We start from the raw sequence: 27,708 nt of genomic DNA on the forward strand, positions 1-27,708 counted from the left end.
AATTGAAAATCTGTTGTTATTATCGTTCAATAACGATTGCCATATTTCCGAATACAGTCATGGATTTCTTCTTTTTAAAACGTTTTGTTGGCACATTTCAGATTTAAAATTAGATAATCGAATCAACAACATAAATAAGAAACAAAATGTCCCACACTAAAAGAGCATGGAAGCTGCGTAAGTTTAATGTAAAACTGTTTTTAGGAAGACATTTATGTTGCTACCACATGACCATCGTTTATTTTCAGCATTTCCACTTCAGCTCATTGTACATTTTCAGAGCAGATCAGTGCTCGGCATATTTATTAAACCCTGCTGACCCAAAGCAAAAGTATAAACGTCCAGAGAATTGAAATGAAATTATGTATTGATATACCAAAATGAATGATCTTTTAGACCAAATTTCTTCTGTTCTGTATCCAGTTATTTAGGAATGTGTGGGTATTCAAAATCACTGAAATTGAATTGATCCTATTTTTAATCATTGGGAATGGGATGTGAAATTTTCTAAAACTCCTGTAGTTGGTGATCGCAATACTGGTATATAAAAATTTTGTACCAGTATTGTAACTTTTTAGAAAAAAAAAACAGCAATACTGGTACATTACTGATAATCCAGTATTGTAGTTGTATTGTTGACTATACTTTAAGGTGTATAATAAAAAAATGAATTTTAAGCAAAATTAGATATTGAAGATCAAAGGGGGATTAAATGAACTCAAAAAGATTTAAGAGGAATATTACTATGAGACTTGGAAGGAGAACGCTAGAGCTGAAAGAAAAGATAGAAGAAAATAAAGAGTTTTTTGAAATTCTGGGACAGTACTGCTCCCTTAAGAACAAAAAAAAACAGATGATTTTAAACTTTCTTTGATGACAATCGTAGTGTACCATTATTTAAACATACAATCTATATGTCCAATCATTCCTTATAAAATTGTCAATATTATGTTAATTTCATGATGCATATATACATGTATGTGACACCTTTAATAAATTTAAAGATTAATTACCTATATGTATTGTTTATTTAAAAAAAACACAATACTGGTACTATACTGGAATACAATACTGGTACAAAATTTTTATACCAGTATTGTGCACAATACTGGTATACCAGTATTGCGATCACCAACTACAGGAGATCCATTTTCTATCATCAATCCATTTATTGCATAATTTTTGTTTAATTGATTTATACATCGGAGAGACTTCCTTTTAAAAGTTTAAAAAGAAGCTAGTCAACTCATACAATAGGCCCCATTGCGGTTAGTGCAGCCATGTTGATTAGGGGGCAGATTTTTATAACGGAGGTAAAAATGGTTTGAAAAATACAGGAAATCATCAAGGATTTCAAATGTTTGGCATTGAGAGTTCCTGATGAAGGTAAATCAAGAAAAGCGCTTCGGACACATGAAATTATTAAACGTGTTGTTTTCAATTTTTTACATCACTGGGTCGATACCTCTGCTGGTGGACTATCAGTCCCTGAGGGTATCAAACTGGTACCATTGTGAACTTGTACTACTGTAAAATCGTAGCATTAATATTATTCAAATCATGTATGATGTATTTAACTGAGATGTCTTCTAAAAGTATATAATTACATATATTTTAACACATAATAAAAGGAACTGATTTAAAAGTTACAATGTCTTTGTCTTTTTATTGGCCACGAAAAATATGTTTAAAATGAAAAAAGACCTTATAAATAGCAGAAAATTTCGTTTGACCATGGTAACAGGAGAGACAAAATATAGCAACACCTTTCAAAAAATGTTTCGTTATATATTAATTTATGACATCGATTGCACTTTTTTATATGTTGTTACAAAAGTATTGTTTGCTTTGATTTACTTACAAATTGCTGAGGGTGGTTCAAACTGGTAACTTATATTCAATTTTGCAATTTCAAAATTCAACATTTTTTCAAAATGGCACATAAATTCAACATTTAACACCATTTGAGTGAATTTGAATAAGTTGGTACAAGTTTCCATTTGGTATGAATTTACTGTAGTACAAGTTTCCATTTTTTATTTTTATTTAATTTTTTGCTCAGCCTCTATCATGTCTATAGAGAATGTTGTTGTTAACCTCACAGTAAATTCTTGTTTTACATTCTATATCGTGGTATATTAAAGCTATTTGAAACTAAAGGAATGATATCATAATTGAGCAATGTTGAAACACTTAAGAGATTATCAGACAATTTGTAAATAAAGGCAACAGTAGTATATTGCTGTTCAATAGTCATAAGTCGAATAAGTGAAAACAAATCTGGGTTACAAACCAAAACCGAGGGAAACACATCAGCTATAAGAGGAAAACAACGGAACAATAGAAACACTGAACTGCTACAAAAACAAACGCCAACATACATAGAAACGGATTATGTGATAACAACTGCCATATTCCTGTAAAAGCATTATTGAAAATTGTCAATAGAAACCAAAGCAACACTTTTTATGCCCCTGCCGTAGCGGAGGGGGCATTAAGTTTTACCCTTGTCCGTCTGTACGTACGTACATCCCAAAATTGGTTTCCGTTCTCTAACTTTAGATTGCCTCAACCGAATGTTATGAAACTTATACACAATGTTTATTACCATAAAAAACAGATCAAGTTTGAATTTTGGTGGCGTCACTTTTACTGTTCTAGAGTTGTGCCCCTTTACAAATGGAAAATTGCTGTATTTATCGTTTCCGTTCTCTAACTTAAGTTTGCCTCAACCAAATGTTATGAAACTTATACACAATGCTTATTACCACAAAACACAGATCAAGTTTGAATTTTGGTGGCGTCACTTTTACTGTTCTAGAGTTGTGCCCCTTTACAAATGGAAAATTGCTGTATTTATCGTTTCCGTTCTCTAACTTAAGTTTGCCTCAACCAAATGTTATGAAACTTATACACAATGCTTATTACCACAAAACACAGATCAAGTTTGAATTTTGGTGGCGTCACTTTTACCGTTCTAGAGCTATGTCCCTTTACAAAAGGTAAAAATGCTGAATTTTGTCGTTTCCAATCTCTTACTTAAGTTTGCCTCAACCAAATGTTATGAAACTTATACACAATGCTTATTACCACAAAACACAGATCAAGTTTTGAATTTTGGTGGCGTCACTTCTATTGTTCTATAGTTATGCCCCTTTACAAATGGAAAAAATGCTGAATTTTTCGTTTCCAATCTCTAACTTAAGTTTGCCTCAACTAAATGATATTAAACTTATACACAATGCTTATTACCACAAAACACAGATCAAGTTTGAATTTTGGTGGCGTCATTTTAACCATTCTAGAGTTATGCCCCTTTAGTAATGGAAAAAATTGCAAAATTTTTATTTTGTTCTAAATATCAAGTAATTTTATCGTATATTGGTATGACATTGGCGTCGTCGTCGTCCAAAGACACAATGGTTTTCGCACTCTAACTTTAGTTTAAGTTAATGGATCTCTATGAAATTTTACCATAAGGTTCAACACCACAAAAGGAAGGTTGGGATTGATTTTGGGGAATATGGTACCAACAGTTAAGGATTAAGGGGCCAAAAATAAGCATTTTTGTAACTTATGTGTTAGTGTATGGATCTCTCTGACATTGTACCACAAGGTTCCATATCACACAGGGAATGCTTGGATTGATTTTGGGGGTAATTGCCTCAAAATATTAGGAATTAGGGGCCAAAAAGGGGCAAAAAACAAGCATTTTTCTAGTTTCAGGACAATAACTTGTGTGTAAGTGTATGGATCTTTCTGAAATTGTACTACAAGGTTCCATATACCAAAGGGAAAGCAGGAATTGAGTTTGGGGGTAATTGCCCAAAACATTTAGGAATAAGGGGCCAAAAATAAGCATTTTTCTAGTTTCCATACAATAACTTGTGTTCAAGTGTATGGATCTCTCTGAAATTGTACTGCAAGGTACCATACCACAAAGGGGATTGATTTTGGGGGTTATTGCTTCAAACTTTTAGGAATTAGGGGCAAAAAACAAGCATTTTTCTAGTTTGAGGACAATAACTTGTGTGTAAGTGTATGGATCTTTAAGAAATTGTACTACAAGGTTCCATATCACAAAGGGAAAGCTGGGTTTGAGTTTGGGGGTAATTGCCCTAAACATTCAGAATTTGGGGCCAAAAAACAAGCATTTTTCTAGTTTCTAGACCATTGTGTTTAAGTGTATGGATCTCTCTGAAATTGTACTACAGGTACCATACCACAAAGGGAAGGCTGGGATTGAGTTTGGGGGTGATGAATCATAAGGGGGTTCAAAAAATTTGGGATGGGGATTTTTTTTCTTTAAAATTTTCCATTTTAAATTGGTTATTTCTGATTTATATATAAAAGCAAATAATAATGATTTGGTTTGAATAGGTAAATTAAAAAATTTTAAGTTCTTAGACCACATTCATTCTGTGTCAGAAACCTGTGCTGTGTCAAATATTTAATCACAATCCAAATTCAGTGCTGTATCAAGCTTGAATGTTGTGTCCATACTTGCCCCAACTGTTCAGGGTTCAACTTCTGCGGTCGTATCAAGCTGCGCCCAGCGGAGCATTTTATTAAAATTGGAGTTATTTTCCTTTGTTCATGATTATAGTTGAATCAACTACAATCAATGCTTTATACAATGCAATGTTTAATTTTGACTTCCACTGATAAAACACAGATCAAGTTGAATTTGGGTAGTGTCACTTTAATCATTATTGAGTTTTGCCCCTTTATAAATCGAAAGATTGCAAAGATTTTAGTTTCCATTCTATAACTTAAGTTTGCCCCAACCAAATATTATGAAACCTATACACAATATTCATTACCACAAAACTAAGATCAAGTACAAATTTTTTGTTTCCGTTTTCTAACTTTAGTTTGCCTCAACCAAATGTTATGAAACTTATACACAATGCTTATTACTACATAATACAGATTAAGTACGAAATTTGATGGCAAGACTTTTACCATTCTTGAGTTATGTCCCTTTATAAACATAAAAATTGCTGAATTTTATGTTCCATTCGCTAACCTTAGTTTGTCTCAACCAAATGTTATAAAACTTGTACACAACCGTCCTAGAGTTATGCGTGTTTACAAATAGAAAAATTGCTGAATTTTTATACGCCCGTTTACGGGACGTATTATGGTATACCGTTGTCCGTCTGTCCGTCCGTCCGTCTGTCCGTCCGTCGTCAACATGTCGGACATTAACTCAAAAACGCTTTAACCAATTTGCATAAAACTTTGGTGAATTGTTTGTATCTATTGACGTGAGCTCCCTTTCGTTTTTTATAAATTTTAGATTTTACGTTTCCGAGTTATGGGGTTTTATTCATTAAAAAAAGGGGGATTTTCCAGTTTTCGGACAATAACTCAAGAATGCTTTCACCAACTTGCAAGAAATTGTGGTGAATTGTTTATATCTATTGACATGAGCTCCCTTTCAATTTTTATGTATTTTAGATTTTACGTTTTCGAGTTACAGGGTTTTATTCATAAAAAAAGGGGGACTTTCCAGTTTTCCGACACAAAATCATAAATGCTTTCAGCAGTTAGTATGAAACTTTGGTGAATTGTTTATATCTATTGATGTAAGCTCCGTTTAGAATTTTATAAATTTTACATTTTACATTTCTGAGTTATGGGGTTTTATTCATTAAAAAAGGGGGGATTTTTCAGTTTTCAGACAATAACTCAAAAATGCTTTCAGCAATTCTCATGAAACTTTGGTGAATTGTTTATATCTATTGATGTAAGCTCCCTTTACATTTTCATAAATTTCTAATATGACATTGAGAATTAATTGAACTTGTTTGTTTATAGTCTGACAACAGATTTACTAAGTATTGCACAACAGCACAGTGTATTGCACAACAGCAAGAAATCTTTAATTGAATATAAATTCAATTCATATAACCAATTTCAAGTTCTTTGACTACATTTATTCAGAAACCTATAATATGTCAAATATTTAATACAATCCAAATTCAGACCTTTATCAAGCTTGAATATTGTGTCCATTTTTGCCCCAACTGTTCAGGGTTGGACCTCTGCGGGCGTATCCAGCTGCGCTCAGCGAAGCAGTTTATTAGTTTCTGTTCTCTACTTTAGTTAGCCTCAACCAAATGTTATGAGACTTACACACAATGCTTATTACCACAAAACTCAGATCAAGTTCAAATTTGGGTAGCGTCACTTTTACCGTTCTTCAGTTATGTCCCTTTATAACTATATGATATGCAAGCGGGGGCATCATCTGTGTCCACATGTGGACACTATCCACATTTATTTTCATCTGCAAATGCCCCTTCGAATTAGAAATTATATCGAAAATAACATTGTGAGTAATCTTATGCCTACATTTCTTGTTGGGTATTTTAAAAGTTTAAAAGAACCCCAACAAATTATTTTGAGTTATTACCCTTGGACAGATCAAATATGTACATCTGCATTGGCATTGGATTGCTGTTCTTTACATGTATTTATTAGTGAGGTGTAAAGACGGTAAACTAAAGACCAAATTAATAAAGACCAAATTAATAAGATACATGAACCCTGTTATACATGTTATATAGCTAAGATTAACATACATCTGTTTATCTGAAAAATGTATAGGGAACTATCACCAGACATGGGTCTTTCTTTTGAAATTAATTTAATTTAATGGTTTGCAATTGAATCTTTATGTTTTCTGTAATTATTCAAAAGTTTATTAGTAAATGAATCTATTTAGCTGTTGTTAATTTTGTATAATTGTGCACTGTTTGTCAGCTAAAATACTCAGAATGTTTTCAAGCTAGAAAGTTTTTATTTTGATGAATTATTTTTATTAAAAAGACAAAAGTTTGAACTTAGTCTATTTTGGCTTAACTTTTCAAATAAGGTGCATATGTTATCCACTAAACTCCTACTGTTTCCAAGCTTGAATTATTTTATTTTTAGGATATTCCAATAGATATAATGTGTGTCCATATTGTGAGGATCATATATTCATAACAAATTATGGAGATATATGTACCTGTACCTTTTCTAGAATCAACTGTTTTTGCCTATGTGTATTATACAACTTATTATACCAGAGCATCATACATGTACATGTATGTTTCTTAAAGACCCCAAATACTTGTAGGGCAAATGTTATTGTTCATTCATGAAATTTATTTTGCCAATCTTCAGTGGATTTGGTGAGACATACTTTTGTTCTAAGTTATAACTTTATTTTCAAAGCTGTTTTGGTTTTATGTTCATGTTTTCAATTTAAATGTCTTGTTCTAACCTTTTATTTGACACAAGTTTAATGTTATAATTACATTTAAAACGATAAAATTAATTTAACGTAAATTTGCTAGAAATTTTTGTTACAGCCCTTGAGTTAAATATATATTTAATGAAGCAGAAAATTTGTAACCTTTGTCACATTGATGACAACAAAAGTGTAGTATACAAAAGATTACAATCAATGGAGTTAACTGTATACTATTAGTACAATATAGTTTGATTTAATACAGAAAAAAATTCCTCATACTTTACATTCTATAAAAATATTTGCTGACTCTAATAAAGGAAATGAAACCAGATGTTATTTTTTCCTTTCATTTTAGTTGATTATTTTTGACATCATACCTGTGAAACTGTATAAAAGTTACATAAAGTTATAAACAAGGATAGAAATTAGAGATCTACTGGGCAGTTGCAAGCAGGTTATTTTAGATGACAAACAAGATGTTTAACAAAAGTTTTACTTGCCCCCTAGGCCAGCTAGAATCATTCCTAAAATATTGTGGCTAGTGAGGCCGCTTTTTCAGAAAATTATACTAGACCAACAACATTTTCATTGGCCTGGGTTGTAGAGGACTTGTGGTTAATTGTGTAGTCTGTAAACTGTTTAAAGGGCAGGGCAATTTAAGAAGATTGTTCCCTTGACCAGTTGAACACAGCATCTTTATATCTTCTGTATTCAGAATACACAAATGATCAGACAGATGAACCTGGTATTTCATTTTAACAAAAAAAAAATACCACTGTTCCAAATTTTGATGTTATCTCATGCTCAAGTTGAAACAGTTCCCTGAAAATCAGAAAATAAAAATGTCATAGAGCAGAAATGCTTTTAAAAATGTTGTCAGTGTATGAAAACATACTAAATTAATAGAGGCCAGGATGCAAAGTAATTATGCTTTTTACATTCATGTATGGGTATCAAGTACATGTATGATAATAACTATGAATTTGCAGTAAACTTTCATTATGCACAACTCTATAAATGGTACTCTATAAATAACCATTTATATAATTTTGTTTGTAGAAGAGTTTGTGGCTCACAGTGCCAATGTCAATTGCCTAGCATTAGGACAGAAATCTGGACGAGTTTTAGTGACTGGTGGGGAGGATCGTAAAGTAAACCTATGGGCAGTCGGAAAACCAAATTGCATTATGGTAATGTTGTGAATTGTACTCAGAAACCTCTTCCAAGTACATTAAAATATTTAATGTCAGAATTAAGGGTTTCTCTTTCAAAAATTTGAATTTTGGTAACGGCTGTAATTAAAATTTTAAATAGATGCATTAAAGTCTGTGATGTTTTTTAGTTTACCATTTATATTTTCATATTTAGAATTTAAATAATAAAAGTACTCAACTTTGTTCATACACTTTTGCACACATTCATAAACAAATGTAACATTAGCTAGACTATTCATGAAATTACAAATGTATAGCCTTCTAGCTTCAGTTCATTTATAGTCAATGCTGTTACGTGTCGGAGTATTTTCTAAATCTGCACAGAACATTTACATATTTACACTGGATTTTTTATTATCTGGGTGAACTCTGACATAGCTTAAAAAAACTGGTACATAATCATAGAAATGGCATTAAGTCTAATCTAACAAATTTCAAGTACATGTACATTATCATTGTCACTTCTTTTGTATCGTGGCATTTTGTTTTACTACTACGATTAGTTTTATTCCATTAACAATTGATTGTAGGTAATATATTGAATAACCATATCTATTTTACAGAGCTTGACAGGTCATACAACACCTGTGGAGAGTGTAAGATTTGGTCCTGATGAAGAAATGGTAATGGCAGGGTCCATGTCTGGTGCTCTCAAAATCTGGGATCTTGAACAAGCTAAAAGTAAATTCTAAATTTAAATAAAAGTATTGCACGGAACATATATTTAAAACTATTAAATACACACAAACAGATACATTAAGTTAGAATAGGGTGATCTTGGGATCACAGACGAACCTACTGAATCCCTGGTTTGAGATTTCTCTGATGTCTAACAGCTTTTTTTCAGGACTTGTTAGTGGCCATGGGAAGTCAGAGCACAGTCAATATAGACCCGAATTTGTTAATATATGAGGTCACTGATATCATATGCATCAACAAACTCTTCAAATTCCATGCACACGAAATAAACACCATGAACACAGTCATGTGACAAATTGATTATAAAGTGGAAGTACAAAATAAAAAATGTTTAAGGTTGAAAGGAATAAAGATTTTGTTTGTGCTATGAATAAAACTTATATATTCATATATATATATATGGAGCAAAATGGATAAGGAATCAAATGATGTTTGATTTACCTGCTTTAACATGTATCTTTTACTATTTCAAGATAAAAACTTGGAAACTTCCATGTTTTCAAAATGGACTGTGCTCTGACTTCCCACAGCCCCCAACAAGTCATAAAAAATGCTGTCAGATGTTGGAGCAATCTCTCTAGGGACAACTTATTCCCTTACAATCACAATTTTGAAGAGGATCTAAGGGTGATAACTCTTAAACTGTATTTTTATTATCTCCACTTGTATTTTATAGTATTTGAATAGCATTCTGTAAAAAAATATTTGATTAAGAAATGATTCAATCAGAGTTCGCGAAAATGGTCGGTCCTGTCGGTCCTATCGGTCAAAATGAGGCTCGGACCAGTATTTTGAAGGCTAGTGCCAGTCCCGATGACCAATGTAAAAATGGCCGTTGTAGTGCATATTTCGGCACTTGTTTACATCGGTTATTAGATGTACCGCAACTGTTTCCAATAAGTGTTTACATCGGTTATCAGATGTACTCACTGCCAATTTCCGGTACTGGTTTATGGATTTATTATAAACAAACCAAAGCGGCGATTTACACGTGGCCTACTAAATTTGTTCATAGAGCCATCCCTGGCAAACAATCGGCGATTGAACCCTTCAATGGAGCAAACAAATACTGTAACAGCCGAGAAAGCGATTCAGATGATGAAATGGATAGTGAAGATGACTTTAAATAAGAACAATCAGAAGACCTGAACTGGTCCTTCATTGTTAATTTGCCTGTGGGTGCGAAGAATCAAACTAATATTAATAAAGTTATTTTTCTATAAAATATGTTATTAATTTTATTTCAGGATAAAATTGACAGATTTTGTAGGACTGGCTAAAATTTTGTAGGACTGACAAATAATCATGCTTTGTCGGTCACATGACCGACGGGTCGAAATAAGTTTTTGCGAACTCTGATTCAATTATAATCTGAAAAAGTGACCTGTGGCTGACAACAGACAAATCAAGTGATGAATGAACATTGAGATTACTAATATCCCTTCCTTTGTGGTGGTTATATATAAAAAAAATGATAAAGTACATTATAAACATATGGTATATATTTAAGATTGTTAAAATATCCACATTAGTTGTCAAGTACAAGCACAAGAAGAATATTTAAATCTCATATCGAATTGTATTAATAACAAGAAAGCAAGAAATCGTCATTTAAATACACTACAAATATTTGTGTTTACAGTCATAAGGACATTAACAGGTCACAAGTCGAGTATTCGTAGTTTAGATTTCCATCCCTATGGTGATTATGCAGCCTCTGGGTCATTAGACTACAATATAAAGGTAAATATTGAAATGTATTAGGTAATAAAACCTCATATTTAATGAAATGTCATATGAACAATTGGTTTTCATCCATTTATGTCTCTGTTTGCTTTACAAAATATCAAAATAAACGACATTAAAGACAACAACACCCATCAATTACCGCATGGTGATTAATTTATTATGGTCAACATGTTTCGCCAACAATCGTGGCGTCTTCAGGACAATTACAATATTGAAAAATTACATTGAAGTACAGATTCTGCGGTTGTGCGGTTCACAGAATTTAAAGTCATAATGAACGTAGTCTTGACGACGTTATTGTTTACAAAATGAAAGTGAAAGTAAAAACAGTATAAATAGAAATTGAAAATGTAAAATAAAAAGTTATAAATAGAATGTTAGTTTTTTCTTGTCTTGTAGCAATTAATTGTGAAATTATTGTCTATTCCATTCATTTCAATGTTCGGATATTCTCCTGGGATATGTCTATATCCTTCAAGGCCTTCATAGCTAGAATATACTGATAACTTCAAGGCTGTTTCTAAAGTGGTTACTGTATAAATAAATTCCTGTTCCGGTGGTATGGTTATTTCTTCTGGTTGTAATTCTTCTTCCTCCTCGTCACTGCTGATGTATAAATCTGCTGCAAGATCTATAGTATTATTGTCGAGATCTGATTTTGCTATAACACGGAAAGTAGGTGTTTTTTTCCAATCGATTTTCTTAGTAGCCTCCATTGGTGGTATCCACGGCTTGATTTTTTCAGCTAATTCTCGTGGTGTTTTGTCCTCTACTATAAGTCCCTTCGAATTGAATATATTGTGATCTGTTTTCATATGCCTATGTGCCGAGTCCCTCCTAATAAAGGACTTGTTGCACCAGGAACATGAAAAATTGGTTACTGTCGGTCTGTGGTATGTGTTAAAATGTCTTCTTAAACTGCTCACATTCTTGTAGTTCTTTTGGCATCGGGTACAGTTTAAGGAAAGCGGTTCTTGCGGTTTACGTGGAGTTGTTTTCGTTTTTGCCATTATCTTCTTATGTTGAGTCCCCACGGCGATTGCGTACTCAAGTAGTGAATATATGCTTCTTCTGTGCGTAGTCGTATGTTGACGTTGGCAACGGTGGTTTTGATGCCTGTTATTGTTACGTCGTTTGTATTGTGACCTTCTGCGCTAAAATGCTTCGAAACGGGTTTATGTTCGTTTTTATTTTTGATGTCATTCATGTGCCCGTAAAATCTCTCACAAATGGTGTTCCCTGTTTGACCTATTTATTGTTTGCTGCATTTTTTGCATTTGATTATATATATAACGCTGGTGGTTAAGCATGTGATCGGTTCCGTGATTTTAATTGTTTTTTCCGTTTGAGTGGCTTTTTATTTCTGTTGAATGGGTCATCTTTGTGCAGATATGGCAATTCCGGCCGCACGGCCGGTTTCCTTTTGGGTTTGGCGGTTTTATGTCTGTGTTAACTAATAATTGGCGTAGGCTGGTGGTTTTACGTGTGGTTACATCAAATTTCATACGGGACATATGGTATGTTTCAGGTGATCTTTCTAGGATGCCTTTCCGTTGGTTGATAATTTTTCTTATTGTTGGGTTCTATGGGTGGTGGGTGATAATGAATTGTACATTTCCTTCTGGTTTGGTTGTTGGTTATCTCTTCTGTGATTACGTTTATATATTTGTCTAGATCCTTAATATATAAACGTAATCACAGAAGAGATAACCAACAACCAAACCACCAATACAAACAAACCGCACAGAAACTTGCACCCAGACGAGTTTAAGGCATTAAAGGAACTCCGGAACAACCAGGATATAATAATCAAACCCGCAGACAAAGGAGGAGCCGTCGTAGTTATGAACAAAACCGACTATCTAAATGAAGTATACAGACAACTAAACGATGAAAGTATCTACAAGAAAGTAGAAGACGATCTCAACCCCCAATTTATAAAGAAATTCACGGACTTTCTCAACATAATGAAAAACAAGATGGACAAGAATTTAGAGAAATACCTCATTCCCAAACAATGGAGGACACCGATTTTTTATACACTACCGAAGATCCACAAACCGGGAAATCCGGGAAGACCAATTGTCTCCGCTGTAGACGCACCCACATCAAGAATGTCCGAAGTCACAGATGATATACTTAAACCTCTAATAAAAAACATTAATTCATACATAAGAGATACTAACGAATTCCTAATGAAAATAAAAAACATAAGCCCGGTACCTGCAAATAGCATTCTAATAACCGCAGACGTTTCGGCACTTTACACATCAATTCCACATAGAGAAGGACTACTCGCCATCAAAGAGATGCTAGACACAAGAGAGGAACAAACAATACCCACCTGGATGGTCTTAAGATGGATACATTTTATACTGACCTGCAACTGCTTCCGATTTGAGAACAATTACTATTTACAAAAACGCGGGACTAGCATGGGCACAAAAATGGCACCTGAGTATGCTATAATATTTATGGACAAATTAGAACGAAATTTTCTCAACACACAACCACACAAACCACTTGTGTGGTATCGATATATCCACGACATCTTTATGATTTGGCCCCACAATCGCGAGGCATTGGATGCCTTCATGTCGGACTTCAACGATTTTCACCACTCGATTAAATTTACTTTCTAAATAAGCGAAACATCGATACCGTTCTTAGACACAAGAGTTATAATAGACAAAGAAGGAAATCTTACAACCACATTGTACAAAAAACCAACCGATGCAAATCTGTACCTACGATACAAGTCATGTCATCCGCTACACCAAAAAAACAGTATACCCTACAGTCAAGCCATAAGGATCAGACGCATATGCAGCACAATAGATAACTACCAGTTACACACACAAAAGATGAAAGAAAACTTTATAAAAAGAGGCTACCCCCCGGAAATCATAGAAAAGGCTATCAAAAATGCAAACGATAAAGATCGGAACGAACTCTTCACACCAAGAATTGGAACCACAGAAGGAAATGTACAATTCATTATCACCCACCACCCATACAACCCAACAATAAGAAAAATTATCAACCAACGGAAAGGCATCCTAGAAAGATCACCTGAAAAATACCATATGTCCCGTATGAAATTTGATGTAACCACACGTAAAACCACCAGCCTACGCCAATTATTAGTTAACACAGACATAAAACCGCCAAACCCAAAAGGAAACCGGCCGTGCGGCCGGAATTGCCATATCTGCACAAAGATGACCCATTCAACAGAAATAAAAAGCCACTCAAACGGAAAAACAATTAAAATCACGGAACCGATCACATGCTTAACCACCAGCGTTATATATATAATCAAATGCAAAAAATGCAGCAAACAATAAATAGGTCAAACAGGGAACACCATTTGTGAGAGATTTTACGGGCACATGAATGACATCAAGAATAAAAACGAACATAAACCCGTTTCGAAGCATTTTAGCGCAGAAGGTCACAATACAAACGACGTAACAATAACAGGCATCAAAACCACCGTTGCCAACGTCAACATACGACTACGCACAGAAGAAGCATATATTCACTACTTGAGTACGCAATCGCCGTGGGGACTCAACATAAGAAGATAATGGCAAAAACGAAAACAACTCCACGTAAACCGCAAGAACCGCTTTCCTTAAACTGTACCCGATGCCAAAAGAACTACAAGAATGTGAGCAGTTTAAGAAGACATTTTAACACATACCACAGACCGACAGTAACCAATTTTTCATGTTCCTGGTGCAACAAGTCCTTTATTAGGAGGGACTCGGCACATAGGCATATGAAAACAGATCACAATATATTCAATTCGAAGGGACTTATAGTAGAGGACAAAACACCACGAGAATTAGCTGAAAAAATCAAGCCGTTGATACCACCAATGGAGGCTACTAAGAAAATCGATTGGAAAAAAACACCTACTTTCCGTGTTATAGCAAAATCAGATCTCGACAATAATACTATAGATCTTGCAGCAGATTTATACATCAGCAGTGACGAGGAGGAAGAAGAATTACAACCAGAAGAAATAACCATACCACCGGAACAGGAATTTATTTATACAGTAACCACTTTAGAAACAGCCTTGAAGTTATCAGTATATTCTAGCTATGAAGGCCTTGAAGGATATAGACATATCCCAGGAGAATATCCGAACATTGAAATGAATGGAATAGACAATAATTTCACAATTAATTGCTACAAGACAAGAAAAAACTAACATTCTATTTATAACTTTTTATTTTACATTTTCAATTTCTATTTATACTGTTTTTACTTTCACTTTCATTTTGTAAACAATAACGTCGTCAAGACTACGTTCATTATGACTTTAAATTCTGTGAACCGCACAACCGCAGAATCTGTACTTCAATGTAATTTTTCAATATTGTAATTGTCCTGAAGACGCCACGATTGTTGGCGAAACATGTTGACCATAATAAATTAATCACCATGCGGTAATTGATGGGTGGTGTTGTCTTTAATGTCGTTTATTTGCTTTTATAGTGAAAGACAACTGTGAATACCGCGTGGTATCCACCCGCTATTACCCAACCGCAGAATTACTACCTCAGGTGTTGGTTCACCACTTTTTAAATTGAAAATATCAAAATATTAGAATTGTAAATTTTCAGTTGAGATTTACCTCAAGGGAAAGCACTCAGTTACATCAATACACCTTATCACTATTTGACTGCCATGACTGGATATCACAAAGGTTCCCGTGAAATTTTGACAACACAATAGAAAATGTCTGACGCCACAAAGGAAAAGTGATTGTTGTATCACGTCAATAGTTCAAGTGTCACAGATTCCAAAATAGCATTAAGGTGTATTGTATCATTCACAGAATTCATACTGAAAAAAAATAATAGTTAATGTGAAGGCTGATTTAGAGGTTGAAGTCATTTTGGCTTCAAAATAGTTGTTTCTACTATAAACAAATGAATGCTGTTGAATTAAAAAAAACTTTCTGAAGGAAGATATGTTATTCTAATATTATAAATTCTTGATTATATTTTTTCTTCCATTTTTTGGAGGGATTCTAGTAATTAATTGCTAATCAGTTTCTTGGACAGATATGAATTAAAAAAATATATATTAAAAAATGCATGAAGTTATGGACAATATTGGCATTAATAAAAAGGGACATATTTTTATAAAAATGATATATCTATACATATACCTGACCAATATATATGCAAATTTGAAAAAAAAATGCAAATCCAATTAATAACTACGCACTTATATTGTTTCTTTGTTTTTTTTCAGTTATGGGATATAAGAAGGAAGGGTTGTATATATAATTATAAGGTATGTACAAATTGTCTAAACAATTATTATACCCCCGCTTTGAAAAAGTGGGGGTATACTGTTTTACCTCTGTCTGTCGGTCTGTCTGTCCGTCCGTCCCATGAATATTTTTTCATCGCATTTTCCTCAGGTACTACGTTACAAGGATTTCTGAAATTTGGTTTCAAGGTTTATATGAGTGAGCTATACTGTGTGATGTGTTTTCAGATTCATCACTCAACAACTTCCTGTTTACTGAACACTTAAAATATTTTTACACTATTAGAATTATCCATATTTGGGCAGGGGTATCATCAGTGAGCAGAAGCTCGCAGTTTCACTTGTATTTCTAGAATTGGTAGGTTACTAGTCCCCTGTCTTGTATGAGCTAACCAATCTTGGGTACCAGATTTTTTATAAGAACCAATGGAACTTGCATCTTGATAGGGAGCCCTTGTTAAAATCTACCAAATTGCAATGATTTAGATTTATCATAGAAAAACAGATAAAACAGAAAACAAAAAAGATATTGCAATATACTCACAAACTGTCAAATAAAATACCAACTACAACATTTTGTTTTATTATTGTTAAGGACGTTTTTGTAGTAAAAAAATTTAATAATGAAAAGCTTGTTTTCTATCAGGAGAATAATAAATTATAATATGAAGATGTGTTTAGCCATATGTAACCCTGAGCCTATTATTTATAGTATTCAGGGCTTAAAAGGAGAAAGCTGTATCCTTAAACAATTTGTACACACAGCTTTACTAAAATAAAGAATAATTTGTTTAAAAAAAAAAGAAAACCTTTAAAACATAACAACATAAAAAGTGTTAGTAAATCAAAACCTGTATTGCATAAAATTAAATTCAGGATGAGTCATCACAGGTGAGTTCCACATAAAAATGTTAATTTTAGCATGATCCAAAACACTTTTTTATGTATATACAGTTTCCTCACAAAGTAATAATTACAACTGTCTTACAATAATACAAATTAAAAAAATGTCTGCAGTGCTTTTTGTTATATTCTGACAGGATAAACATCTGTGTATTGACCAGAAAAATCCTGTAATAATATAGTATTACTAATACATTGTATTTCTGGGTAAAAATGAAGCTTAGAATACTTTCATCAATGTCATACAGCTTGGGGTTGTAACTTAAAATGCAGTAGCAATAATATCCACACCTAGCAACAAGTTTAGAATAGTTTCTGTAATTTGAATGTTATTGGTATTTATTATTTGTTTGTAATTTACACAGTGGAGTGGAGATTATCGATTGTACCTAGATTGACAATTAACACATTTTCTTAGATATTTGGCTAAGGCAGGGTTAAAGTTGGCAAAACTTGTGACAAATTATCACAATTACATGTATTTAAAAAAAATCTAAGGGTTTGCCAGCAATTTTATGGTATGGTCGTAGTAGCTATTTATGGTGTTCTTTTAAAATACAACTATTATTGTGAAAAATTAAAGGCCATTGATATTTTTTACATCTGTACATATACTGCTATATAATATACATGTTTTGCATTTTGAGTTAGAGAAGAAATGAATTTTCTTTTCTTTTTGTAATGACTTTAAAGAAATTGCCTGCATATTAACTGTTCAATATTTAATTCTTTGCATATTTGAGATTGTTTTCTCCATATTATGCATTAAGATATTTTATAGAATGGAACTGTTATTTTCAAACACTATTTTATTTGACAATATGTTTATTTCAGGGTCATACAGATTGTGTAAATTGCCTAAGATTCAGTCCAGATGGTAAATTGATAGCTTCTGGTGGAGCTGATGGTCTAGTAAAGGTTAGTAAAGATTAAATCTAGCAATCTATTGATCTTATGGTCTTTAAAGGAATGTGAGGCACAGTTATACATTTTCATTTGTCTGTTATGAATGAAACATGTTGGTATATGCAAATGAGACAGCAACCCAACATCTCTATCAAATCAAAGGACATCTAGAAGACAACATATGGTCCTTAAAGTGTCTGTAACAATATGTTAAGCTCTATCGAAGTCTAGGCAATGAAGTTGTTGACCAGTTTTACCAAAGTTCTGCCATCAACACCAAATTCATTTGATAAAAAACAAAAACAATAATATTTAAACATAGACATTTCAAACAAACAATGTGTTTCCATTTGTCTTTTTTAGTTTAGTGTGCTGTATTACAGAATTGAGATGGAAATTTTTAAGTACTTTACCTAAAAGATTAAATGAACATGATCATGAAATGAGTGTTTTTTGTTTTGTTTACATAGATCTGGGACTTAACAGCAGGGAAAGTATTAACAACACTGAATTTACACTGTGGTCCGGTAAATGTTGTAGAGTTTCATCCTAAAGAATTATTACTTGGAACAGGTAGCTCAGATAAGTAAGTATTAGTTCATATTCAATGTGAAAAAATTCTCAATAATTGAAGATGGCCACAGGTCAACTCTATGCTAATCTTTATTTTTTTAATTATTGTTATGAGACCCTTTAGAAAAACACAAGCATCTGGTTTTGATAAAGACCTGAAATTTAAACATTGAAGATATGTTTTTAAGATTTAATGATTGTATTTATACAGAAGAACAAGAGTACAAGAAGATGTATTTGTAATGCATTTTTAGTGGGCTTTTATTTTGCAGTTAATTGTTTCATTAACTGAACTTGGCCATATGTAGTCGAGCTTTTCATTGTGAAATCAGATTTGATAAACAAAAACTGTTTACTAAAGAATATTTTGATGGAAAATATTGAATATGCTGTTTAATCAATAGAATTTAAAGTGATTACACTTTATTAATTCATACTGTATGCAAATAGCTAAACAAAATTAATACTCTTTTGTAGAACAATAAAATTTTGGGATTTAGAAACATTTAGTATGGTCTCATCAACAGATGGTAACTCTACACCAATCAGGTAATTACATGTAGAAATGCATATTTATCATTTTAATGAATCTCGCATAAACAAGTATAAGTATTAGGAAGAAATTTAGCAACAGTTTAATTTTCAAATTGTTTTAAGAATATCTCGCTTCAAATTGACCATTTTAGTCCCCCTCGTAACGTGTTGCGGGGGACATGGAAATACCGGGCGTCCCTCCGTCCGTCCATCCGTCTGGTCTTGTTAGCGCTCTCACATGTACAATTCTTGCTAGATTTTTATAAAACTTATACTATAGGTTAATATCAGCAATATCTCGGACAAGTTCTATAATGGTGGCTGATCGACTTCTTTTAAAAGAGTTATGTCCCTTGGAAATATAAAATATGTGCAACATGGGGACATTGGAACTCTGTTCTTTTATTAAGATTAATTTAAGAAATAATTCATGGGGGTTTGTTTTTAAAAATAAATAAATCATAACGTTGCCAATCAGCTGATATTCAATATATTCTCATTTTACCTCAGGTGTGTACTCAAAGCATTTGAAGAAAGTCATAGTAGAATGTTATTTTTTTATGGAACAATTTATTAACAAATTATTGTATATAGCCCCCTCATCTTAATCTGTTTGTAAAGGTTTATTGCAAGTATGTCTAAGAGTTGACAAAGAAAAGTTCATGCATGAGATGCATTGTGTTATACTATGTCTTGTCTTTTAATCATTGATTGATCGTCATTTAGGTTAGATTTTCAGACTATTGAATTATAAAAGCAAAATGTTTGGAAAAAGGCTACTACTTTTGGCTTATTATACCACAAAATTCCAAATTGGTATATATCTATTGAGTTTCATACTTACATAATCATTTTTAGCTCCAAAGAAATTAAAATGATTAATCATATGAAATATAGTAAGATCTTTCCATTTGTTATGGGAAAGACCTAAATGATGAATTTCTGCTGGCATTTTAATGTCTCTGATCATACTTAATTGAATATTTTATCTGATCATTGATTAAGTGCTGCACCAAAAGTTATTGTTCTTTTTGCTCAGTAGATAACTATTTTTATTTCCTTTGCAGATCAATGGCATTTCATCCTGATGGATTGTGTCTGTTTAGTGGTGGTAAAGATCTGTTGAAAGTTTATGGGTGGGAACCATCAGAGTGTCATGATTCTATACCTATATCATGGGGCGATGTGGCAGATATAACACTCACACAGAACCAATTAGTATGTTTGATTATAATGTTTGAGTTTCTTTTATTTCTTGATTAGATGAGATATCTGTATCATACCAATGTTTAAATTCTAACTCATTGTAAAGTACATTGGACTGTTTTGATGTTTTTACAAAACTTTTGTTATACAGAAACTTGAAAGAAACAATGTACAATGTATTTCAACATTACAGCACCAATAGATAATTTTTATGAGTTTTATCATGCAGCTGGTGTTAAACTTTATTTGCCAAGGAGAATTTAAATATATGAAGTAAACACAAATGTAATTTTACCTAGTACTTTAGCCATCTAGGGACTGCATTAACTATATAACTTGTTGTCATGGTATTGAGAGGACTGATTTTCCTATAAAAATTGTTGTCATGAAATAAGGGATTGCTGTACCAGTAAAACTTGGTGCCATGGCAATATAAACTGCTTTACGAATAAAACTTTTTGCCATGGTACTATTGACAGCTTTACCAATAAAATTTGTTACAGTAATTTATGACTGCTTTACCAATAAATTATGTCCTGACCTTGTACAAATGCATCAAAACCCCCATTAAACAAACATCATGTAGATTGACACTATATCCTTCTTTTTCCCCCAAACAAACTCTGGCCTCAATTATTTCTTAAAATTAATATAAAGTAGACTTTACTTAATAAGTAGCTATAATTACATCTTCTTTTCCGCTGTTGATTTTTCACTTTTTAGAATTTCATTATTTTACTGTATTATTGTAGATAGGAGCTTCCTTTTCACAGACCAATGTCTCATGTTATGTTGTGGATGTACAGGTAACCTATATAGCTATCATATTTTGCACTTTAAAAATCCAATCTAAATTCTCGTCAGCTTGCTGCTAATGTAAATCCTTTTTTTTTGCAAAATCAATACAAAAAGACTGGCGATAGCAAATCATAATGAGATAAAGGAAAAGTTTATTCTTTACAGATACTTGCAACATGTAGCATTATTTTATTTTATTTTTTAATTTCAAAATCTGTTAATTTGACAGTTCTGGTATATCTCCTTGTCACTGTATTATTTTTAATGAAAAATAGGTTATAAATCATTACTACTTGTCTTCCTGTCTCAATGATATTTAAAAAATGGACTTCAGTATCAAAAGGTTGGTGTCTGTACTTCATGCAGAAATGTACATACGAAAGAATAAACAGCTTTGTACAAATTAGATGAAAATTCCAACATGAAGTCTCTCGATGTTATGTTGTTTTGTATTGTCCTAAAAATTTATACATTTGCATATAATTATTTTAGAGAGTTCACCCATTTGGAGGTGTACCTAATCAGGAAGGACAACAGCAACTGAACAGGTACATAATGCTATAACTTAAAAGGTAGATTTGTAATAATTGTTGACAAATATTGCATGAAATGGTTTGTATATTTGCCGATTTAATCAAAACTTAAAACCCATCTTTGAATGTTCAAAGGACCTTTTAACAGTGAGGCTAATTATTGTTGATTAAATTAGAAGAAGAAAATTATAAATAGAATACAAGATATGTTCATTGTTGATAATATATTATTGTAAAGTTTAAATGTAAAATAATTTTATGGAATAAGTTACTTTTGTTACCACAATGATGATGGTCTTGTTTTAGCATGCTTGTCCTAACTACAGGAGGTTGGGGTTCAAACTCTAGCTGCATTGAAACAAAAACTTTAAAATTGGTATTTACTGCTTGTACTCCAACATTACTGAATTTAGGAGTAATAGCAAAGACTGGTTGGCTTGGCATCATAATCATGTGTCCATGTAAAATGAAATTTCTCCCAAGATATTGTTATGTCTTGCATATTTAAATCAAGATCAGTGTGTGGTTCTAGTACTAAACAGGGTATGTAGTTTATCAACGTGTTATTGTCCTTATTGTATATACATGAACTAACAAGCAAATAAAGGTAAACAAAAAGTACCTGCACATTAAACCAAGAGTTCTAAAATGAGCTATTTACCATGTAGAAATTAATAAATATTTTAAACATTAAATGTTTTAAATGCCACATGTAAAGAAAATGTTTAACTCAAATAGGCTGCTTAATGCCAGTGTTTTTGTATAAACGTAATTATCAGGAAATGTTAGAAAACTTTATTTTGTTTAAACTAGGTATCTGGTTAAAAATACTTCATGGGGGCTTGAATTTATACTGATTTTACTCCAGTTTGACCCTTTATGCTAAATATTATACCACAAGCGATAGCGAGGGGTAAAATATCGGCATAAAGGGAAAACCCGTTGTAAAATCAATTTAAATTCAAGCCCCCATGAATTATTTCTATTCTAATAGGACATATACGGCAATTCTTTTGGATAGAAGCGCTCTAGGTGAAGGCAAACATTTGCTCTCATCATTAAACTAACTTAAAAAAACAGAGAAAACTGAACTATAGACATGCTTAAACTATTTACAATAAGATACTTAGATAGGTTTGGATGAATTTAAATGATAACCTTACTTATATGTAACAAATTTCATTATCGTTTGTTTATTTTTCCTTGATTTGATGACTTTCAGTTTCACAACCATGCATTTTCCCGTAAAATGCTTATATTCTTACGTCATCATTCAATGACGTCATTTAAACCGATTGTCATCGGGTAGCTTATTCATAAAAAAATATTTGAGGTGGGAGTATGATTGGAACAGCCCAAACAAATCATGACATTGCCGATCAGCTGACATACAATATATTCATATTTTACCACGGGTGTGTACTCAAAGCATTTGAAGAACGTCATATTAGAATTTATTGTATAATGTTATTAATGTTATAAATATGTCACCTTTACAGTAGTCAAAACAGTAGTCATAACAGAAAAAGTTTTATAACAGAAAGACCACCCACACAGTCATCAAGACAGGCAAGGTAAGTTTTGTGGATTGGTGCAATGTATATTATTTTCCCCATTTCATCTCTTTCCTTTGCAAGAGTTATCTCCACTTCAGACAGGTATGATAAAATACCAATTCTCTTTGCTTTGATGAATGATGTTTGTTATAGGCTGCATCAAAAAGCTATATAATGGCATTCTCTGCAGAATGTTACTATGCTCAGGGCTCACGCTACCATGCCACTGGGGCAACAAAGTCGCTTTCCCAGCCGTCACTTGGCTTTGCCCGACCGTCAAAAGCGAAATCTAGTAGCCCTGTTGTTTAAGATACTCGCTTTCAGTCGCTTTTGTCATCGGCAATATTCAATTTTTACCAAGTCGATGAACAGCAATTTTTCATTTAAAAGTAAAGAAATTCAAGGACTTAAACAATTTATTTTCTTCAGAAAAGTGATTAAAGCATTGATTTTAAAGTTGGTTGCATGTTATTTCATAAAAAAACAATTGTTTATCACTTCCGGTACTTGTTACTCAAGGCGTACATCAAATCATTCTAAATTTCGGCAAAATAAGTTTGTTACTTCATTAGAACGTGATGAAATTTGCCTGAAGTAAATTTGTTATCCATGTATTGCATTAAAAACGTCATATTTCTTTCCAAATAGCGTGTCCAACATCGTTTATTTTTGTAAATTTTTCTTCATCCGCCATTGAAATATTTGTATAAACTACTGATCGTAACCGGACCAGCTATGACCGAAATCCGGATTCTTACGATAATGACTACGGACGCATGAATGGCACAGCTGACAGAGGAATATTGATCTCAAAAGGAAAAATTACCCATTCCACGCTCATTAACATACTTTTGGTTAGATCTTCTTGATTAATATATATATTTCCATGGTATGTATATGCATTGTCTCAATTTATTATTTAAAATTGATCAACTCTGGGAATACTAAGTCCAAGCTTTACTGTGTTAAATTTATATATTTTTTAATGAGAAACACTGAATTTCATAAACATGATAACAGAGTACATTTTAAATTGAATTTTAATTGATACAACAACTTTCTTTTCCTTTTTGATATGAAAAAATCTTTTTTATTATTGCTAGATATTTAATTTTTCTTCTAACAAGAGGACTAATATGATTGTGCAACTAGATATGATAAAATTAAACAACTTTGAATTTGAACTGTTACCTTTATTGTATTCCCAGGTACAAATTGAACAATATAAAAAAATAAGATACATATGGCCCTTTGTATTATAGTAAAAACCAAACAGTGTAGCGCTGCGAGTGAACGAGCACTTCTCTTTCAAATCTCACCACTTCTCTCTCTCAGTTTCAAAAAGAGAAGTCACTTCTCCCTATGATTCTGAAGTAGTGTGAGCCCTGTATGCTGACTATTTCATTGCTTAAATATACTAACTAAATTTTGTATCAAAAGTATAAGCATCGTTCTAAAAATGAATAACATTTAAATCAATTGTTATTCAGAAAGAAATGTATTTAAAAGAAAATAAAAAAGGATGAATATCTAATTAATTCTTGAACTTATGGATTCTCAACAATTCAGACCAATGCTCCTCTTTAATTGATCCCTGTCAACATTATATTTTATCTATTCTTTTTGTCGAAATGCAATTGTTTGACTAATCTTTCCATCCTAGACATAAGGGCTGTTCCATTGAAACATACATGGTACCCAGGGAAGGTACTGTGAAAATGGGTTGAGATTTCAAAGTGCCCTGGCGCACTCCCATGTATGTTTTATAGAACAATCCTATGCAATAAAGCTACAAAAGGAGCTACATAGTGCACAAACAGATAAGATAACACACATATAGGTTTTCAGATGACTTATCCTTTACTCTTTTGAATGACATATAGTTCTCTTTATTTTAGCGTTCCTAAAGAAGAAGCTGAAGAACCAACACATGATAATGAAGATGAGAAAGAGACATCAACTGCTGATATAAAAAATCCTGAAGATTACAGAGAAATCTTCCAACCAAAGTCACGCATTACTAGGTCACCTACTCGAAAAGTGGAACCATTCCCAGCTCCTCCTGAAGATGGTACTATAGATATGCTTTTAATTTCAAATAGAATTATTACAAAATATATATTACTGTTTTATTTCTTTAAAGCATTTAGCATGGTCAAATTTTTTTATTATTATAATTAGATAAAGATGGTTTTTGGATCCTGCTCTTTCTTCCTTAATCTAATAAACCCCTTTCCAATTTCTTTTGATATGTATGTATTATTCACTATAAAGCATGATATTCAACTCTGAATGGTTTATTCGATACTTGCTTGTAAATGAGTGCATTGGACAGTTCATGCTGTTTGATTAACAGAATTATTTGAATAAATTTCTGTCAGATACTTTTCAGGGAAATCTTTCTTAAAAAATGTGCAAAATTGTAAATAATTGTATTAGTCATTTCCTAAGAAGTTTGTTTATACCAAACTCTGTGACCATTCTTTTTCATTAGTAAAAGATTTTATAAAGAAATTAATTGGATCTGTCTTTAAGTACAGAGACAGCTTTCTGTTACTTAAATTGATGAAAAATCAGGAAATTCACAAGAAACTCCAATCTAAACGATTTTTTTGTGAAATTCAATAGAAAATTGAAAATCTTTATTTATCTATTATTCAGAATGTCAAGTAGAGACTAGAAAGTATCTTATCAAAATATTTATAAGCTTATTTATGTTAACATTTATGTTCAATTTCATGTTATTATTAATACGAAAAAAAATTCAAGTGAATTTTCTAAGCAAATTTACCTGAATTCAGTGAAAAAATGTTAATTTCAGTACCCAGTGAACCAGAACCAGTAAAAAAACCACCACCAGCCAGGAAAACTAGTGAGTTAGACTTAAAATAACAAACAAACAAAAAATTATTTAAGGTCATTACTTCTTTTCTATTGAACACAAAGATTTAAGAGAAAACATGACTGTCAATATTGATCATGTTAAATATTTTTGCTATAAGATTAACAACTTAGTTGCAGTATAAAGTAGTGTGGATCATCAGAAACTAGAAAGTGCATATAGAAATATTTTGCATGCGTTTTGCAACTATGCCTTTTTTATTTAGTTTTATGTGTGTTTCTTATTTAGTTTTTTGGTGACTGTATATTTTTCCTTTGAATGATGCAAGTCTTTAATATATTCATGCCATGTGAATGATTCTAGTTGCACTACATATATATGTTTGTTTTAGCACCGGAGCCTGAACCTGCACCAAAACAGCCTGTCAAAAAAACACCTAGTAAGTTAAGCATGAACAAACACAAAATAACAGAAAAGTTGCTGTCTAGAATATGTGGTTGTGTGCACTGAAATCTGTATCGGAGCTATTCCAGAATCAATTGTGTTGGGGTTGGGGGTTGAAGTCCCCTTACATTGTTAAAATAGGTGTAATTGGGTTTGAAACATGTTTTCAAACAATATCACATTACATTTTCAATTAGAATTGTATAGGTAAGCACTTTCGGAAAAACTGCCTTCCAACTTTTAATTTTGGAATAGCTCTCATATGTTTTTATACGCCCGTTTACGGGACATATTATGCTATACCATTGTCTGTCTGTCCGTCCGTAGTCAACATGTCGGACATTAACTCAAAAACGCTTAAACCAATTTGCATAAAACTTTGGTGAATTGTTTATATCTATTGACGTGAGCTCCCTTTCGTTTTTTATAAATTTGAGATTTTATGTTTCCGAGTTATGGGGTGTTATTCATTAAAAAAAGGGGGATTTTCCAGTTTTTGGACAATAACTCAAGAATTCTTTCACCAACTTGCAAGAAATTTTGGTTAATTGTTTATATCTATTGACATGAGCTCCCTTTTGATTTTTATAAATTTTAGATTTTATGTTTCCAAGTTATGGGGTTTTATTCATAAAAAAAGGGGGATTTTCAAGTTTTCGGACAATAACTCAAAAATGCTTTCAGCAGTTCTCATGAAACTTTGATGAATTGTTGATATCTATTGATGAAAGCTCCTTTTAGAATTTTATAAATTTTAGATTTTACATTTCCGAGTTGTGGGGTTTTATTCATTAAAAAAGGGGGGATTTTCCAGTTTTCAGACAATAACTCAAAAATGCTTTCAGCAATTCTTATGAAACTTTGGTGAATTGATTATATCTATTGATGTAAGCTCCCTTTAGAATTTTATAAATTTTATTTGTTTATAGTCTGACAACAGATTTACTAAGTATTGCGCAACAGCATAGTGTATTGCACAACAGCAAGAAATCTTTAATTGAATATAAATTCAATTCATATAACCAATTTCAAGTTCTTTGACTACATTTATTCAGAAACCTATAATATGTCAAATATTTAATCACAATCCAAATTCAGACCAGTATCAAGCTTAAATATTGTGTCCATTTTTGCCCCACTGTTCAGGGTTGGACCTCTGCGGGCATATCCAGCTGCGCTCAGCGAAGCAGTTTATTAACAGATTTCAAAG

At 32.3% G+C, this 27,708-nt stretch overlaps 2 protein-coding genes across 7 annotated transcripts in view; both read left to right on the forward strand.

Annotated features, from left to right (window-relative positions):
• LOC127701473 (zinc finger protein 507-like) overlaps window positions 1-27,708 on the forward strand; it is a 323,989-nt gene that overhangs the window by 79,553 nt on the left and 216,728 nt on the right. Inside the window, exon 3 of one of the 4 annotated variants that reach the window (XR_007982054.1) lies at window positions 3,502-3,519. The exons of the other annotated variants lie outside the window; for them this stretch is intronic. The gene's annotated coding sequence lies outside the window, so the exon portion shown is untranslated. Of the gene's footprint in view, window positions 1-3,501; window positions 3,520-27,708 lie in introns of those variants that run through there. 4 annotated transcript variants of the gene reach the window in all.
• Window positions 33-27,708, forward strand: part of LOC127701488 (katanin p80 WD40 repeat-containing subunit B1-like) — a 41,085-nt gene continuing 13,409 nt past the window's right edge. Inside the window, exons 1-15 of one of the 3 annotated variants that reach the window (XM_052205368.1) lie at window positions 33-177; window positions 8,306-8,436; window positions 9,024-9,141; window positions 10,802-10,902; window positions 16,183-16,224; window positions 17,941-18,024; window positions 18,483-18,598; window positions 19,063-19,134; window positions 20,187-20,337; window positions 21,078-21,131; window positions 21,616-21,671; window positions 23,156-23,230; window positions 25,111-25,283; window positions 26,034-26,084; window positions 26,446-26,493. In XM_052205368.1, coding sequence (XP_052061328.1) covers window positions 147-177; window positions 8,306-8,436; window positions 9,024-9,141; window positions 10,802-10,902; window positions 16,183-16,224; window positions 17,941-18,024; window positions 18,483-18,598; window positions 19,063-19,134; window positions 20,187-20,337; window positions 21,078-21,131; window positions 21,616-21,671; window positions 23,156-23,230; window positions 25,111-25,283; window positions 26,034-26,084; window positions 26,446-26,493 — 1,303 coding nt within the window. In that variant the 5' untranslated portion in view covers window positions 33-146. The remainder of the gene's footprint in view (window positions 178-8,305; window positions 8,437-9,023; window positions 9,142-10,801; window positions 10,903-16,182; window positions 16,225-17,940; window positions 18,025-18,482; window positions 18,599-19,062; window positions 19,135-20,186; window positions 20,338-21,077; window positions 21,132-21,615; window positions 21,672-23,155; window positions 23,231-25,110; window positions 25,284-26,033; window positions 26,085-26,445; window positions 26,494-27,708) is intronic. The other 2 variants (XM_052205369.1, XM_052205370.1) reach the window with 2 other exon arrangements.

Source organism: Mytilus californianus, unplaced genomic scaffold (genome assembly GCF_021869535.1).
Source record: "Mytilus californianus isolate M0D057914Y unplaced genomic scaffold, xbMytCali1.0.p SCAF_5, whole genome shotgun sequence".
NCBI classification, from domain to species: Eukaryota; Metazoa; Mollusca; class Bivalvia; order Mytilida; family Mytilidae; genus Mytilus; species Mytilus californianus.